Source organism: Tachysurus vachellii, chromosome 8, assembly GCF_030014155.1.
Source record: "Tachysurus vachellii isolate PV-2020 chromosome 8, HZAU_Pvac_v1, whole genome shotgun sequence".
Taxonomy (NCBI): domain Eukaryota; kingdom Metazoa; phylum Chordata; class Actinopteri; order Siluriformes; family Bagridae; genus Tachysurus; species Tachysurus vachellii.
In genome coordinates, this window is record NC_083467.1 from 12,994,659 (window position 1) to 13,012,086 (window position 17,428).

General features: G+C 39.4%; 1 protein-coding gene across 2 annotated transcripts; it reads left to right on the forward strand.

Annotated features, from left to right (window-relative positions):
- The first annotated feature begins 2,126 nt into the window (after window positions 1-2,126).
- Window positions 2,127-17,368, forward strand: appb (amyloid beta (A4) precursor protein b). 2 transcript variants are annotated; one of them, XM_060876303.1, is made up of 17 exons: window positions 2,127-2,313; window positions 6,269-6,436; window positions 6,907-7,036; window positions 7,207-7,319; window positions 7,904-8,091; window positions 8,186-8,436; window positions 9,908-10,078; window positions 11,077-11,210; window positions 11,300-11,374; window positions 12,016-12,174; window positions 12,261-12,389; window positions 12,485-12,584; window positions 12,743-12,940; window positions 13,599-13,652; window positions 15,604-15,695; window positions 15,843-15,989; window positions 16,084-17,368. In XM_060876303.1, exons 1-17 carry the CDS (start codon window positions 2,254-2,256, stop codon window positions 16,183-16,185), a joined length of 2,271 nt encoding a protein of 756 aa, XP_060732286.1. In that variant the 5' UTR covers window positions 2,127-2,253; the 3' UTR covers window positions 16,186-17,368. The 2 variants fall into 2 exon arrangements, with proteins under 2 accessions (XP_060732286.1, XP_060732287.1); XM_060876304.1 differs by lacking the exon at window positions 9,908-10,078 and having other exon boundaries at window positions 2,129-2,313.
- The last annotated feature ends 60 nt before the right edge of the window (window positions 17,369-17,428 follow it).

Here is a 17,428-nt window from a genome sequence, read left to right on the forward strand (position 1 = left end):
GAATCCAAAGATCCTCACACCCAAAAATAGAAATAAAACATAATGTGACATGTACAAATATAAAGTGGCAGGCTTTATACCAACTGTAGAGCCTACACTATACCATGTTTTGCCTTTAGGTGATATAAACTACAATAAAATATTATCAATCTGTCATTCTGGGGTTAATTTTTTTAAGGACTAATAAAATGAAACATGATATAAGAGAATAATACTTATTATTTTTGAATACAAATTTGCAAGATGGCTGCCTAACATATCCTGAGGTAATGTGCTGGGCAACATTAGCACATTTTACACAAAGTATTAATGTATTTATAATTAAGTGCTACACACTTAAGCCCATTTGATATGGCTGAATACAGACCAGTGAACATGCTTTAAAAATGCTTGGTTATAACCGTACGGGTTTATAAATGATGACTCAAAATTCCCATTACTAATCAAAGCAAAGTTCTAGCCATTTTGCAATCAAGGCAAAGTCTTCCCTTCAGTGATACACGTAACACTGCTTTAATTTCGACTCTTTATTCTCAGTATTGTAATTACAAAATACAATAGCAGGTCATACCCGGTGACGGGTGGATGATTCATATTGATTTATGTTTCATTTTGCTTGACTTTATAACTGGTTTGATTACATTTGTAACCAGTGCATCTAATTTCACTTAATTAACACAATACATACACAATCAGCAATTAAAAAACTTTCAGTGAACAAATAAATAGCTGTAGGACTGCAGGACCAGCAGCTAACAAATTAAAGGATTCACTCTGTTGATAGGGAAGCTCTGGATATTGAAGCTCTCGATAGAGAAGCTCTGGATATTGAAGCTCTGGATAATGAAGCTCTGGATATTGAAGCCCTCAATAGAGAAGCTCTGGATATTGAAGCTCTGGATAATGAAGCTCTGGATATTGAAGCCCTCAATAGAGAAGCTCTGGATATTGAAGCTCTGGATAATGAAGCTCTGGATATTGAAGCCCTCAATAGAGAAGCTCTGGATATTGAAGCTCTGGATAGGGAAGTTCTGGATAGGAAAGTACTGGATTGGGAATCTCTGGATATTGAAGCTCTGGATATTTAAGCTCCTGATATTGAAGCTCTGGATAATGAAGCTCTGGATATTGAAGCCCTCAATAGAGAAGCTCTGGATATTGAAGCTCTGGATAGGGAAGTTCTGGATAGGAAAGTACTGGATTGGGAATCTCTGGATATTGAAGCTCTGGATATTTAAGCTCCTGATATTGAAGCTCTGGATAATGAAGCTCTGGATATTGAAGCCCTCAATAGAGAAGCTCTGGATATTGAAGCTCTGGATAGGGAAGTTCTGGATAGGAAAGTACTGGATTGGGAATCTCTGGATATTGAAGCTCTGGATATTTAAGCTCCTGATATTGAAGCTCTGGATAATGAAGCTCTGGATATTGAAGCCCTCAATAGAGAAGCTCTGGATATTGAAGCTCTGGATAATGAAGCTCTGGATATTGAAGCCCTCAATAGAGAAGCTCTGGATATTGAAGCTCTGGATAATGAAGCTCTGGATAGGAAAGTACTGGATTGGGAATCTCTGGATATTGAAGCTCTGGATATTTAAGCTCCTGATATTGAAGCTCTGGATAATGAAGCTCTGGATATTGAAGCCCTCAATAGAGAAGCTCTGGATATTGAAGCTCTGGATAGGGAAGTTCTGGATAGGAAAGTACTGGATTGGGAATCTCTGGATATTGAAGCTCTGGATATTTAAGCTCCTGATATTGAAGCTCTGGATAATGAAGCTCTGGATATTGAAGCCCTCAATAGAGAAGCTCTGGATATTGAAGCTCTGGATAGGGAAGTTCTGGATAGGAAAGTACTGGATTGGGAATCTCTGGATATTGAAGCTCTGGATATTTAAGCTCCTGATATTGAAGCTCTGGATAATGAAGCTCTGGGTATTGAAGCTCTCAATAGGGAAGCTCTGGAGTCTTCTGGAATAACTATCCAGGCAGAATTGTAATAACCTGAATGTTACTTCTCTGGCCTCAGACTGACGTTCGGTTGACAGCTAACACCTGACCACTGAAACGCACGGTCACTTAGACCACGCCCACTTAGCCATTCCAGCGGTTCCACGTTGGATCACGTGACTTGAGGCTAGCGCAGCTGCGTATCTCGTACATTCTCATAACGCATCAACACCAGAGGACCAGAGAAAGTAGATTTATTCCGACTATCACACAGCGTTGCGTCGCTGCCGTGGGGATTACAGCATGGGCGAAAGGACGGCCTTTGTTCTGCTGATAGCTGCGACTTTGTCTCTTGCTGTCGAGGTAAGAAAACATGGGGTGTTTAACAGAAATGCTTTTCTCCTGAAGATACGGTGAGAAAAGCCGCTAACGCGATGTAGAGGCCTGTAGAGAAACTGACAACAGGGTGCAAGTCTGTCTTTGTGTTTACAACCTACTGTCTGTTCTGTATCAGGGTTTGTGTGTCTGTATATCTGTGATTTACTCCACCATTATGTGTGAAAGGCAGCTGGGATTTCCACACAAAAGCCCTTCATATCAGTGATCATCAGCTTTAAGGTTCTTCTGCTGTTTTCTGTCTCTATCCTGGTCTTCATGTGGAGCCTGCAGGATGTTTTCTAGACGCTGTTATGCGGATGTTTACTGCAGAGATTTTTTTGGTGAATATTCGTGTTTTTAATAAAGTAACTGTAACCAAATAAGATAAATAGAGTAATAATCTACATCAGTAGGAAATGGACCACACTGCTGGTGGGTTTGTAGATGCGCCAGTGAGACGTCAAGGTTTCAGGAATAAACGCCTTTTTTAAACCTTTTGATTTTAGACGCCTTCAAGTGAATGATGTATACAAGTGGAGATTATGTGAAAGATTCGGTAGAGGTGCTTTGTTAAGAGCGGATGGTGTTTTTTAATGATCGCAATGTCCAGTCTGATTACGGGTTTGGATGAAAAGATGCTGTTTGACAGAATCAAGATGGCGCCGAGAAACTGCGGCGTTTTATGAAGCCGAGACGTTCAGCATCGCTCAGAGGCCCAGAGCAAGCTGTGATGCAGTGATTACCTCAGAAACACCCAAGATGTAATGCAGCACAACCTGAGATATGATGTGATTACACAAGCGTATTGTCGGTGTGCACTGACTGGTCAGACTTGTGTTTGACCTCAGTGAGTGCAAATGATTCAGCTCTTGTGTGTTTGTGTGTGTGTACTTGTGAGAGAGAGTGTGTGTGTGTGTGTGTGTGTGTGTGTGTGTGTGTGTGTGTGTGTGTGAGTACTTGTGAGAGAGAGAGTGTGTGAGGGAGAGAGAGCGAGTGTGTGTGCTTGTGAGAGTGTGTGTGTGGTATTGGCTCTCTGTAATTACAGCAATGCACTTCACGCTTCATCAGTTTATAGTTGTAATATTTTCCATTGTTCTTATTTCAAAAATAAGACCTTAAGAGGTGTTTATTTTTATTTAAAAATTTTAGGCACAGACATTTTTAAACAACAGGCAATGTGTTTTGGAGTCCAGTCAAGCTTTGTCATGCAGATGTGTAAACTACTGTAACCAAACCGATCAGTTTTGTCCTCTTTTTTCTATTCACATACATGTATGTCTTTTATGGGATATTCCAGTATCATACAGTATAACAAACACATTTTATCAGTTTTCCCATTGCCAAGTGTCCTGTACTATTGCTCAATCCTTGTATTGAACATGGCAACCTTTCTTGCTATGGTACAGTGTGTACTGAAACACATACTGAAAGAAATAGAAATTAGCATTGTTTGGTAATATACATTTGTCACAGAATTGTCAAATGTTGTAATATATTATTACAAAAAATTGTAAATCACTTTACATCTGAGCAGTACGGCAGAGGAAATGTCCTACATTCTCAGAGGAAAGAGAATGTTCTGATGGGAAACTTGGCTCCTGGCATTCATGTGGATGTTACTTTGACACCGACCTAAACCACAACAGACACCTCTTCTTTGCGGCAGAATTCCCTAATGGGAGTGGCCTTGTTCAGATAGAAAATGCTCCCTGGCACACTGCAAAAATGGTTCAGGAATAATGACGAACATAACAAAAAGTTTAAGGTGTTGACTTGCCCAGACACATTCCCCAGATTACAATCTGATCGAGCATCTCTGGGATGTGCTGGGCAAATAATTCTGATCTATGGCCCCACCTCACAGCTTCTAATCACAGCATTTAAAGGATCTGCTGATAACATCTTGGTGCCAGAAACCACCACACTTTCGGATCTCTTGTGATAACAGCTCTTCTGGGTCAGAGCTGTTTCGGTTGCGCAAGAGGAAGCTACAATATATTTGGCAGGTGGTTCTCTTGTTATGGCTGACTGATGTATATTTTTAAGGGTATCCTTTAAGAATGCCTTTGAAAAAAGTATAACATTGAAATTATTCCCTTAGCTAGGTAAGGAAGCTGTCCAAATGTTCAGATAGACATGCAGTTTTGTCCATAACACCAGAAATTGTTCAGTGGGAAAAACAACTGTGTTTATTTACAAAGAAATTGTTATGATCAGAATCAGAACCATTTTTGTTTGCCAACTGTGCACACACACAAGGAATTTGTTGTGGTTATCTAGAGTATTCTTTGTAATTAAATACATTTTGCTTAAAAATATTAATTTCCCTTATGTATGGAGACTTTGGGGACACACTGCATTATGATATCGAGTAAGAGTTGCTTACATAAGCCTTGGAACAGGAAATTTCTGTGTTGCACCCAATGGTTTGTTTATTAGAGACATGGGGAGCTGATCATTGAGCTTCATTCCAGTGGTTCACTGGTAGTTTTTCAATATTTTTTTTTTGTTAACTTTCTGACTGGCTTTAAGAGTCAATAGCAGATGTCAGAATGGCAACAACAAAGATGTGGAAAAACACTACAGTCATGTAATCCGTTGTGCTCAGTGGAGCCTGTGTGCATGTCCGTTGTGTATCCTATAGCTATTGGGGGATGTGTTGTAACATTCACCGCCAATGCCAGGTCATAAAAAACACATTAGATCATCCATCTCTCTCTCTCTCTCTCTCTCTCTCTCTCTCTCTCTCTCTCTCTCTCTCTCTCTCTCTCTTTTCTTTGTACAAGTAATGCTTGCTATTCTGCTTGCAGGAATAATACAATGAAAATGCCCCATTCACATCAATCTTCCTCCTTTCAATCATACATCTACTCCTTCATTACATTTTATTAGATTCAAAGTGTGTTTAAAGTTTATATTTAATAAGGAAAAAGGAAACCGTTTTACAGGATAAATCAGAATCAGATTTATTGGCCAAGTGTGTTGACACACACAAGGAATTTGGTTCCAGCAGTTTGTGACTCTCAAAGGTACAGACATAAATAACACTATACTATACAAGAAAGTGGTGTGCATTGGGACTGAAAATAGTCTTGGGAGCAGGAGGTGTTTGCATTCATGCAATGAGGAACAGGCATCAATCCAGTGAGATTATGGGTCTGTGGCCGTTAGAACCAGAAGTTTCTATTTTAACTGATGTTGGAGCTTACACTGCTACAGCAAGGCTACTGGTTGTGTTCTTCAGATAATATTCAGTTAAGCTTTTTCTGTGCCAGAACAACATTTTATTGCATCGGTAAGAGTTCCCTGTAGAAGAGATTCTGTCAAGAAAAATGACTTTAATAAGGCCTGTTTTATATTTAATACACAAATGCTATAAAAATTCTAATAGTATTGAATCAGTGAAATTTCTTTTTATAGGGAAATTATTTGCTAGAATGTGTGTTTGTGGAAGCAACAAGCCACATACAAGCTACAAACATACATGTTATTCATCTTTATTTTCTGACTTTTGATAGACATGTCTGATTTTAATAGAAGCTATCCTCAGAATTTGATTGTGCCAGTAAGCGACTATTTGCATGCATGCTTTGAGTCCTCGTGTTACATAAAGGTTCATTTGTGAAAATCACTATTTCTTCGATCTCTGGAGTGAAACATGATCACGTGTTAATAAAATTAGCCACTTGTCAAAAAGGTGTCTATGAAAATCTGAATCTTATGGAGGGCAGACATTTTGGTTACACTTTACTCACTTCCGCACAAAATCCTGACATGATATACTGAAAGATAGTTACTGACAGCTTTCTTGACTTGCAAAAAGATTCTGTGTTTATAATGCATTTACTATAATTTCAGAATTTCTCTTTATTTTAATCTCTCTTTGCTTGATCAAGTGCAAAATTCATCCATGTCCCTGTGCCATGTCTCTTGGTGGCAGGTTCCATCAGATGACTCGGTGGGATTGCTCGCTGAGCCTCAGGTGGCCATGTTCTGTGGGAAACTCAACATGCACATCAATGTCCAGAGTGGCAAGTGGGAGTCTGATCCTTCTGGAACCAAGAGCTGCATCAGAACCAAGGAAGGGATTCTGCAGTACTGCCAGGAGGTACTGGGGTGGGGTAGGATGTGTGAATGGAAAGGAAAAAACACACTAAGCAAAGTCCATAAATAACCTGAGAGGACAAATACTGTGAACAGCATGAGATTAAATATAGATGATTAAAAGCTACTTTTTTTATAATACTCCATCATGTGAGTGTGATTTTCTGTAAGCATGTAAAGTCCTTTGCAGTTACATAAGAAGATTAACAGTCATATTTTTTATAATCCGAAATCTGAAAATTACATAAAAATGCCCAGTTGATTTCTATGTAATATTTTATCTGAGTGCCTTCTGATTGGAGCTGTCCTTTGGGAATTGGTGACAGGTTTGAGGAATCCAAGAAATAGTGTTAATGTTGTACTAAAAACTGGGACATTAGTTAATATTAAATGGCTGTGTATCATTTTTATTAAACTATTCCTCAACCTCTGTACCAAAATAAATGTTTTACTGAGTAGCTTGCTCTTTTCTAGGTGTATCCCGACCTGCAGATCACTAACGTAGTGGAAGCCAACCAGCCAGTCAGCATCCAGAACTGGTGCAAGAAGGGCAGACGTCAGTGCCGCAGCCACGTACACATTGTAGTGCCCTACCGCTGCCTGGGTAAGTGTGTGTTGTTTTGTTTTGTAGTAAATGTCTTTTATTACACACACACACACATATCTCTTGGTTATGATATGGCTAGATATGCCGAGTGTGGAGTGTTGTCTCTCATAGCGATAACATACATGTGCTTAATTAGTAAAAGAGTATTTTATTTTTGCTTTTGTCAGTCGGAGAGTTTGTGAGTGATGCGCTTCTGGTTCCTGACAAGTGTAAGTTCCTTCACCAGGAGCGGATGGATATGTGTGAGAGTCACCTGCACTGGCACACTGTGGCCAAAGAGGTCAGGACCTACAGCTCACAATGCCCATGTTCTCATTACCCTGCAGATTATCAGCACACAAAAACCAAATCCAGGCTTATATTAAGTGTTATTTAGCTAACATTTGTGATTCTTTTTGAGCCTGGCTAAGCTAAATAAGTTAAGATTGAATCTAAGCCACACAGGTACTGTTAATGAAGTACTTAATGTCTTTATTATTTATTTTTATGGATTTTAGGGACGCTACTTTAGGCCCAGGCATTATAAACTGGCAACCTGTATAAGCTGTTTTTAGCTTAGCAAATTCAGCTAATGTTAAGTAGATATGCAAGCTGAATGACTCTGGGCTTGTTTTTTAATTGTTCAGACATTTAGTGGTCAAAATTGAATTTTCTTCACTGACTCTAAACTAAACCAGCCTCCATACAGAAATAGAAATTGTTAAAATACTTTAAAATTATAATAAAAATATCCTTACGATTTAAGACATACAGAGCTGTTGTAATGTTTCTGTGTGCTATCTGCTCCAAAATTACTTCCTACATACCAACTCTGAAGCTTTTACTTCCCTGCTCTCATTTTCATGGCTCTTTTCATGCCCGCAGTCATGTGGCGATCGAACAATGAATCTGCATGACTTTGGGATGCTGTTGCCATGCGGTATTGACCGTTTTCGTGGTGTAGAGTTTGTGTGTTGCCCGCTGGAGGAGCAGAGAGACTCTGATGCTGAAGAGCAGGAAGAAGTGAACTCTGATGTGTGGTGGGGAGCTGCTGAGAATGAATACACTGACAGGTACATGCGTACAGCACATTATCGACATGGTATTTATCCCTCTCACATATTGTGCCACCAGATTTAAACACACATTTTCCTTTTTTGATTGCAGCCTGCCCAAACAAGTCCCAACAGAACGGCAGGAACTGGAGTCCGCCACCGTGGACGAAGATGAGGATATGAGAGACGACGTAGAAGAGGCCTGGGAGAACGATGAGGATGGAGACGGTGTGGAAGACGACGAGGAAGACGACGAGGACGAGGAGGCTATGAATGAACGTGACACCAGTGAGCAAGCTTCAAATGTTGCTATGACCACAACCACTACTACAACCACTGAGTCTATAGAAGAGGTTGTACGAGGTAAGATGCATTTGCCCACATGTACTTGCATATATGTTTGTACATGCATGTAGATAGCAGATTATATAGTATTATTTATTATAACCATTGTAATTCTCCTGTTTTTGCCTAATTAAGCATGGGAGGAAAACTTTCACACAAATAGCATTGGTTGTTGTGTTTTAGATAAGAGTCCACGAGTGCAAGTGAATCCACTGTGTGGAAGCTAAAATGAGTCTCTGTGTATGTATGTATGTATGTATGTATGTATGTATGTATGTATGTATGTATGGAGTCATAACACCATGGTACTGGAGAAACGTTGTTTCATTTCACTGTGTACTGCGTCAGCTATATATGGTTGAAATGACTATAAATGTTTCATGACTTCTTGACACGAATATCTATTTTGTCAACAGATCTAGGCATCAGAAAAGGATTGACAAAATATGAAAATAATGTGTCATGTTTGGATAAAATAACATCAGTGTGAAGTGATGAAGAGGTGTATATCTGCTCTTGAGTCATTGTTAGAATCTGATAGGCCAGATTTTTTTTTGGGAATGTCTAAGACAACAACGTGACTTTTTATAATAAGAATACATCTGCCATGTTTGTGCATTTGTGTATTTTAAGCAGGCCTGATTCGACTCCATACCATCTCTGCGTGGGTGTTTGTCTGCGTGGGTGTATGCATGGGTGCTTGTGTGTGACTGGGGGAAAAGTGGTAACTCAGTGGTTAAGGTGTTGGTCTACTGATCAGAAATGAGTTCAAATCCCAGGGCCAAAAAGCTGACACTCCTGGGCCCCTGAGCAAGATCCTCAAAAAAAAAAGGGTGTCTGAGAGTCTGCGTGGCTGTGGCTGCGTGTGTGTATGAGTCTTAATATAAACTCAGCATAACAATAAAAATGCCGATTATAATTGGAACCTACCTGCAACTCTTTCCAAGCATCAGTGGTGGGGACGTAACTATTTTTAACCCAATGTTTTGCAATGGAATTTTTATTCTGTTCTAATATAAAATCATGCAGTTACGGGTCATTTTACTGAGAAAACAGAAAGTGTAACTTAGATGTAGAGAACTTACAATCAAGATATACTTCCATAAATGTTAAACACATGTCTCTTTACCAAAGTAAGTCTTATAGGCATTGAAGTGGCAAAGAACAACGCATTTTTTTAATTTGTAACACAAAAATGATTTGTCTTAGTCTCTGTGTAGCAGCTGTTTCTATAGAAAAAAATATCAGTTTAAAACAAACATATTAATATAAACCCTTTAATTCATGTACCAGCCAGAACTACTTGTGCTGTTCTGCAAAGATTATGCACAACTAAACAGATTCCAAAAGGTTGGAGCACTTTAATCATCTATCATCTTTTATTTATTTATTTATTTATTTATTTTTTTAAGCAGTGGATTTGATTACAGCTCTGGTGTGTACACAATTACATTTGTGTGTATAATGCGACACATCTCTCCCTTGTCAGCTGTGTGCTGGGCTCCGGCACGGAAAGGCCCATGTCGTGCCAAGCTGTCCCGCTGGTACTTTGTGGCTGAGAAAGGACGCTGTGCTCCTTTTACCTTCGGGGGCTGCGGAGGCAACCGCAATAACTTTGAATCAGAGGAGTACTGCATGGCTGTGTGCAGCAGCAGTGTGTGTAAGCCTCCAAGACCACCCGTCCTCTCTAGGAGGGAGAGTTACTCTCTCTGATAACTAGCACTGTGTCTCCATTTTTTCTGTCTCTGTGCCTTGTTGCGATAGTGTGCATGGACTACATGGCCCTATGAAGGACCTGTTTGGTGCAATGACTAACTTAGCTTTGGAGTTCACTTCTTATGAAATTGTTTGTATATACTAAATGTCTTTGAGAACGAGTAGTGTGTTTATTTTTTTATTTGTGTTCAGGCGTGGTGTTCTTACGTAAGCAAGCCAGTATTGTGTGTTACTAATAACTGCACTGTGTATGTTTGTTGTTGGTTTTCTTGTTCTAACAACCTACATTTTTCTTTTAACCTGCTAAAGTGTGTTCTGCGTTGCAGTAGCTGTATTTTTCTTGCACGGTTGGCCACTTTAGTCCAAGTCTGGCTGGTCTGACCAGTCTCTGCTTTCCGCACACTTAAGCACATAGTTGGGCTCTATGGGAGATTTGTTGTCTTATACCACCATCCTGATATCATATACTCACACATCCAGCACACAGGAGCTGACTTGCCAAAATCTGGAGCCCAAAACACACACACACACACACACACACACACACACACACACACACACACGCGCACACACATTCAGCACCAACAGCACACACAAGTCAGTGTTTTTACACAGTTCCTCACATCAAACAGTGCTTCCTGTTCGTGCTCATTCTGCACTTAACTTGATGCTTTGAGTTTACAGTACCATCTTTTCCACTAACACTACTGAATTACTGCTGCATTATGCAACTGCCTTTTCATCAAGTGCAGAGTTTAAAGGTGAACTGATTACGTTTTGAGAAACTGACTAACAGTTGCTGTTAGAATTTTGTTTTGAATAATAAATTTGATTCAGTATTTAACAATTTTACAAAAAAAACCAAAAAACAAAAAAAAACAGTACTTTTCATTGTTTCTTTTTTGCTCTGCTCCCAATTTATCCCCACCTTTCCCATCCCAGTGCCTACTATGGCTCCAAGCCCCCCCGACGCTGTGGGCCGCTACTTAGAGGCTCCTGGAGATGTAAATGAACACGCTCACTTCCAAAAAGCAAAAGAGCGCCTGGAGGCCAAACACAGGGAAAGAATGTCCCAGGTGAGCACCGCAGACGACGCCTTAGAGGGTGCTGTGATCGGAACTAACGCTTCTGTTATCACAATACTGAAGCTTTTTTTCGCTTTTAGGTGATGAGGGAGTGGGAGGAGGCAGAGAGGCAGGTGAAGAGCCTTCCTCGTGCTGATAAGAAGGCTGTCATTCAGGTAATATAAATTTTTTTTCTTGCCATATTAATGTGCTGTTAATGTACTGAACCATGACTAAATGAAACTTGCTTGTATCCAGCTGCCACATTAGTAGGATAGACTGGTACTAGAAATAATTGACAGCAAATGAGGTTGGTATTATTTGAAAATAAGAAACAAAATGCTTTGTTGTATGAAAAACAACCTAATTTAATTCATTTGAACGGTTACTAGCTTATGCTAGCTATGTAGACTGTTAGTGAGAGAGCAAGCTGATTTTTTGATTAAGTAAAAACAGGCTCACTTTTGTCTACACTTTTTTATTTTGCCATAAATCAGCATAGTTTTAACTACAAAAGTGTAAACTGTGATTGTTAGCACTTTAAATCCCCAATCTTGTTCAGTAGTTTTCTATAGTGTTTATTTGAATATTAATACCAGCCACGACCAAACCTATTGTTACTATGTAAAATCAGTAACATCCGATAGTAGTGAGCATAGAGTAAGACGGTATTTAATACAAAAGGAGTGCATCTGAGATGTTTGGTAAATTTTAGTTATTGAACAGGAGCAGGTTGACCGTGTTAATAGCATTAAAAAAAGATTGATGTGAAGGTGGTAGGTCTTATGCATGTGTGTTTGCGTGTTTTTGTGCAAAGCATTTCCAGGAAAAGGTTGAGGCATTAGAGCAGGAGGCAGCCATTGAGAGGCAGCAACTGGTAGAGACTCACATTGCTCGGGTAGAGGCTCTGCTTAATGACCGCCGCCGTATGGCACTGGACAGCTTCCTAACTGCACTACAAGATGACCAGCCCCGGGTACGTACACACACACTGACCAGACACCTACACATACTGACCTACAGTGTAAAACCTTCTTGTTTCATCTTGTTTCTGTTCTACAGCCTCGTCAGGTGTTTGGCCTGTTTAAAAAGTATGTGCGGGCCGAGCAAAAGGACAGACAGCACACACTTAAACATTTTGAGCATGTTCGCATGGTGGACCCCAAGAAAGCAGCCCAGATCTGCCCTCAGGTATCCACTCCACTGCCTGCATTTACACTGTAGAACAGCCTCTGGATGCTAACAGCACTGTATTAAAGTGTAACCTGTAAACCCACTGCTTATAGGTGATAGCTCACCTACGTGTCATTGAGGAACGTCTGAATGAAAGTGTAGCCTACCTCTACAAGGTCCCACAGGTGACTAGTGAAATCCAGGGCCAAGTGGGTGAGTACTGTGTGTTTAGTGTTTACGTTTTGTCCGTTTCTCCATTCGACTCAAAAACAATTTTAAAAAATATAGATGTATACATAGTGCATTCTAATGTATAGAGTTCCAAATATCCAAATCTCATAACTTGTCTCTGTCTCTGTATGCCTGTGTAGCGTTGCTTCTTGAGCGTGTGCAAGCCGAAGCCAGTCAGCAGCTGTCCTCTGTTCAGTCCGACATGAGAGTGAGTTATGGTAATGACGCTTTGATGCCCCCTGACAGCACCTCTTCTGTGGACTCTGTGGCCGTTGAGCAGGACAACCTGGGCTTCATCCACCCTGAGAGCTTCAACCAAGCAAACACTGATAATCATGGTACATTTAAATCACACACATGGACCACATCACAACCACAGAAAAGCAAGCGCAATTAGCACAGCAGGGTTTAGCTCTTAATAGCACACTCACAAATGGAGACAGTACTTACTGACAGTTCTTGGGCAAGTGCTAATAAGTCATTATCCCCAAAACTCAACCAATTAGATCCAGGTTTAATGGTGTGTTGTTGCAGAGGTACCAACATTTACAGCTTAGGCATAGTATTTACTTTTATTGATCCCCTGCTAGAGCTATTTGAGAGCCACCCAAAAACCCAAGGAAAAAGGATGCAGAATGTGAAATATACACATTTTCTTCTTTTACTGACTACATACACTATGTGCTGATTTTAACCTTGAACTGTGCATTCATGAGGGTCAGGCTTGTGAGCTGTGAGTGAGCCATGATAGTGGGGCGTTAGTATCTTGGTTCTGTAAAAAGCTGCCAATTAATAATTTCTAGACTTTTAGCTTGCTGCTGCTTGGCACACATGAAAACCATACTGTTTTCAACCAAACGTGGTAGGGTTTGTGTGGTCAAAATATTTGTTTTCTCTATTTATTTTTGCTAATAAATAAATTCTAGAAGATAAAACAATGTTAGAAGCTTTGCACTATATAATCATTTTGTTACATGTTTCCTTTGCTGTTTTTAGTTGAGCCTGTAGATGCCCGTCCAGCTCCAGACAGAGGACTTCCCACACGACCCGGTGTGTGCCTGTTTTGAAACGACTATCGTTACACATAAATGCTGGTATACTGCTGTAAAACATTAATCATGCTAATCTCTATGTAGCAAATCTCTAAGAACCTCAGCTTGAGTCCATGTACTGAGAAAAGTAAAAACAACCATTGGCTCGAAACATTTCATGAAAGTCCAAGAGCAGAGATGTAGGACAGACTGACAAGTTGACATCCTTCATTAACTTTGCTGATCCAGAGGGAATCTTAGTGGTGCACAATAATAAAAACACTGACATTATGAACACATAATACATAGTCAGATAGTTACATGCAGTCCATATTTACACTGATACAGAATGAAAACATGACAGAAGGCATTACAGGCAGGTCCGTATGTATTTGGACACTGACAAAGTAATTGTATTTGAGCTCTATAACACAGCATATTGAAGTTGAAATGAAATAAAGCTAAAATTTGAGGGTATTTACATCCAAATCGGGGTGAACAGTGTAGAAATTGCAACACTTTTTATATTTGCTTTCCACAGTTTTTTATGGGACCAAAAGTATTTTGGCTGCTCAACAGCTTCATGGCCAGATGTGTAGAACGATTTCTACACGTGTTGCAGTTGTGCTTATAATCTGTTGCTTTTAACTTTCATTGTGAAGTCTATAGACATGTTGCTACCTGTAGAAGTCATCAGTAGGCTGAAAACTCAAAACATCCTCATCAAAGAGATGGCAAAAACATTATATCCTCTCATTTAAAGCATTCTTAATAAGCTCTGTTCTAGCCACGTGTATAGGCAAGATTCTGGCATAGCTTAAAGAAATAGGATTTAAAAAAAAAGGAAAAAGCGCTAGTGAACTCAAACACTTAAAGGCCTAAAAGACCAGGGAAACAACTGTGGTCAATAACAACATTCTTTCTCTGGTGAAGGGATAAAAAAACCTTTCATAACAGACTGCATGATCAACAAGACCCTCCAGGTGTTACCTGAATCTATGTCAAAATCAACAATCAGGAGATACCAGAGTAAATATAAGGGGATTACCACAAGATGTAAACCACTGGTATGCCTCAAAAGTAGGAATAACAGATTATAGTTTGCCAAAAACATCTTTAAAAAGAAGTGGAAACCCTGTCCAGTTCTAGAACAAAATCCTATGGACAGAAGTGTCAAAGATGAATTTGTACCATAATGATGGGAAGAGAAGAGACTGGATAAGGTATGCGAGCCACATAAAGAACATGCTATAATTTCTACCTCATTCACCCTCATATTAAACCAGTCTGCTCTCTGAGCTCAAATTTATTATTTAATTTCAACTCCAGTGTACTGTGATAGACAGCTAAAATAAATAACTTTTCAATAGTAACTTTTACTGACAAAGTAGTGGTACTTCGGTGGTTAAGTGAAGTTGTACACTGAGCAACTGCTGCTGGGCCCTCGTGCAAGACCCATAACACTCAATCGCTCTGTTAATAATAATAATAATAAAATGAGAAATGTTAGTCACTCTGGATAAGGGTGTCTGAGAAATGCCCTAAATGTAAGTCAATATTGTTATTCATCAACCTGACTGTTGGTGACTATAAAATGCTAGTGCAGCTGCTCTTTAACAAAAGGTCTTGGAATGAGAAAAATGTGAGAAATTCTCACAAAAAACTTTTTAATATTGGTCTAATGCAAGAAAACTTTTTTTTTTGTGGCATCAGACCCAAATTCCTCCTTATGAACATACAGTCCAAATTCCCAGAGGAAATATTTCACAGAAATAGACTTTTAATAAAGTGAATATTTCAGTTTTAAGTAAATACGTTTCACTTTTTTTTCTCAGTACAGGATCCTAGATGCTACAGAATTTTTTTTTTTTTTTTTTTAAAAACATTGCCTGATTCCTATAATTGGTCTTTTTCTGAGTATGTGAGTAATTATGATTGCCATCTTCGTTCTTGTTCATGTATTTGTGTAGGTTCTGGCCTAAAGCTAGATGAGATACCTGAGGTGCGGATAGACACTGAAGAGAGACAGAGCACTGGATATGAAGTACATCACCAGAGATTGGTAAAAACAATCATTATATGCAGTGACAGAATGTAATACAATCAATTTATTGTATAGATATTTGTCCTTCAAATATTAAGTGTTTCTCTAGTCTCAGTGGAAATTATGTCCCGAGATCGATGGTTGATCGGCGTCTTGTCCATTCAGGTGTTCTTCGCAGACGATGTAAGCTCTAATAAGGGAGCCATAATAGGCCTAATGGTAGGAGGCGTTGTCATTGCTACCATCATCGTTATCACCCTTATAATGCTGAGGAAGAAGCAGTACTCCTCCATCCACCATGGAGTCATAGAGGTCTGTGATTTCAGTTCTGTTAAATGTTGTAGTGCTACAGTAAAATAAAATATGAACTATGCACTACATGTTCCAACTGATCTTTTGTGTTCAGGTTGATGCCGCAGTGACTCCAGAAGAACGCCACCTCACTAAGATGCAGCAGAATGGCTACGAGAACCCCACCTACAAGTTCTTTGAGCAGATGCAGAACTAAGTCTTCATTCTCTCCCCACCACACTTCCCCTCTCACCTTTCTCCATCATCACAGTGAATAAAAGCTGATTCTTCATCTGCTCTAGTGCTGAACTCATGGTGATGAAAGTGGCTTTTATCACCTGACCATTTCATCCAATCACACATGAGTGTTCACGTTATTTGCACAGAAAAACGATGCATCGTTTTTCCTCATCAAGCCATATGTCTGTTTGTCAGGACCCCTGCTCCTGTCACTGAAGTCCAAGCACTAAGTATCTTTCTGCATTTTCATCTAGCCTCTTTCTCTTTTCTTCCATCTGTCCACTCTGCTCTAGCTCTGTCTGTGCTTCTTGCTTTCTTGCACTTATTGTCTGCTCTCCCCTTATGGCTCTTTTGTGGCTTCCCTCCATCGTCCTGTCTTTCCCAGATATTCGGACAACAGCTGTGCTGGGCTCATGTGTGAGACTTTGAATGCAAAGATGGCCAGAAGCAGGAATAATGTACTCATCATTTTGAGATTTCCATTTAAAGACCGGGCTTGTTCTTCTTTTTTTTTTTTTTTTTTTCAGAAAAATATTTAAAACAAGATTTAAAAAATATATACATATATAAATAATACATAAGAGGATAAATATTAAAGTTTGTTTTATATTGTGTGTGATGTATTGAAACAAGGCAAAAAATAGCTGTACCTATTTAGTGCATGGCAATTATGACAGAGAGAAGGTTTTAGATCCACTTGCTGGTATCAGCCTCTCTCAACATAGAGATTCTAGCAGGATTGTACATTTTAGTGTTTTCTTGTGGTCATGTATTTTTAAAGACTTCCAAGTGTCTTTAAAGCTTTGTTGATTGAGACATGCTTTAAATAAAGTCAGTGCTTTTCTTTTAGATTCTTCTATAACGTGCACACACACACAGCTGCATGGGGCTGGAGAAGCTGTAATATGTTAATGAATATAAAACTAGCACATGTGTTTTGTTGGTATCCTATGCATTCCTTTTTTTTTCCTGTTGTTTTTTTTTCCCCAAAGGGGCTTTTTGCTTTGGCCCTGTTTACTTTGAGTCCATCTCAGGAGTTAATAAGAGAAGGAACAGTGGGTTTATTGTTTCTGTCCACCTTTTTAGAAGACAAATATATTTCCCATTTGCATTGCTTTGTATATGTGACATTCACAAACACTAAATGGGATAAAATCTTGGCTGCTTTTCTTGTCTTTGTCTTCACTGTGTCAATCACTCACTTGATTTCAATGGGCCAA

Excerpts from the sequence above, each read along its gene's own strand:
- appb (XM_060876303.1), top strand. The coding sequence starts at position 2,254 with ATGGGCGAAAGGACGGCCTTTGTTCTGCTGATAGCTGCGACTTTGTCT. Across the intron at positions 2,314-6,268 it reads CTTTGTCTCTTGCTGTCGAG|GTTCCATCAGATGACTCGGT; the intron begins GTAAGAAAACAT and ends TCTTGGTGGCAG. Across the intron at positions 8,437-9,907 it reads TATAGAAGAGGTTGTACGAG|CTGTGTGCTGGGCTCCGGCA; the intron begins GTAAGATGCATT and ends CTCCCTTGTCAG.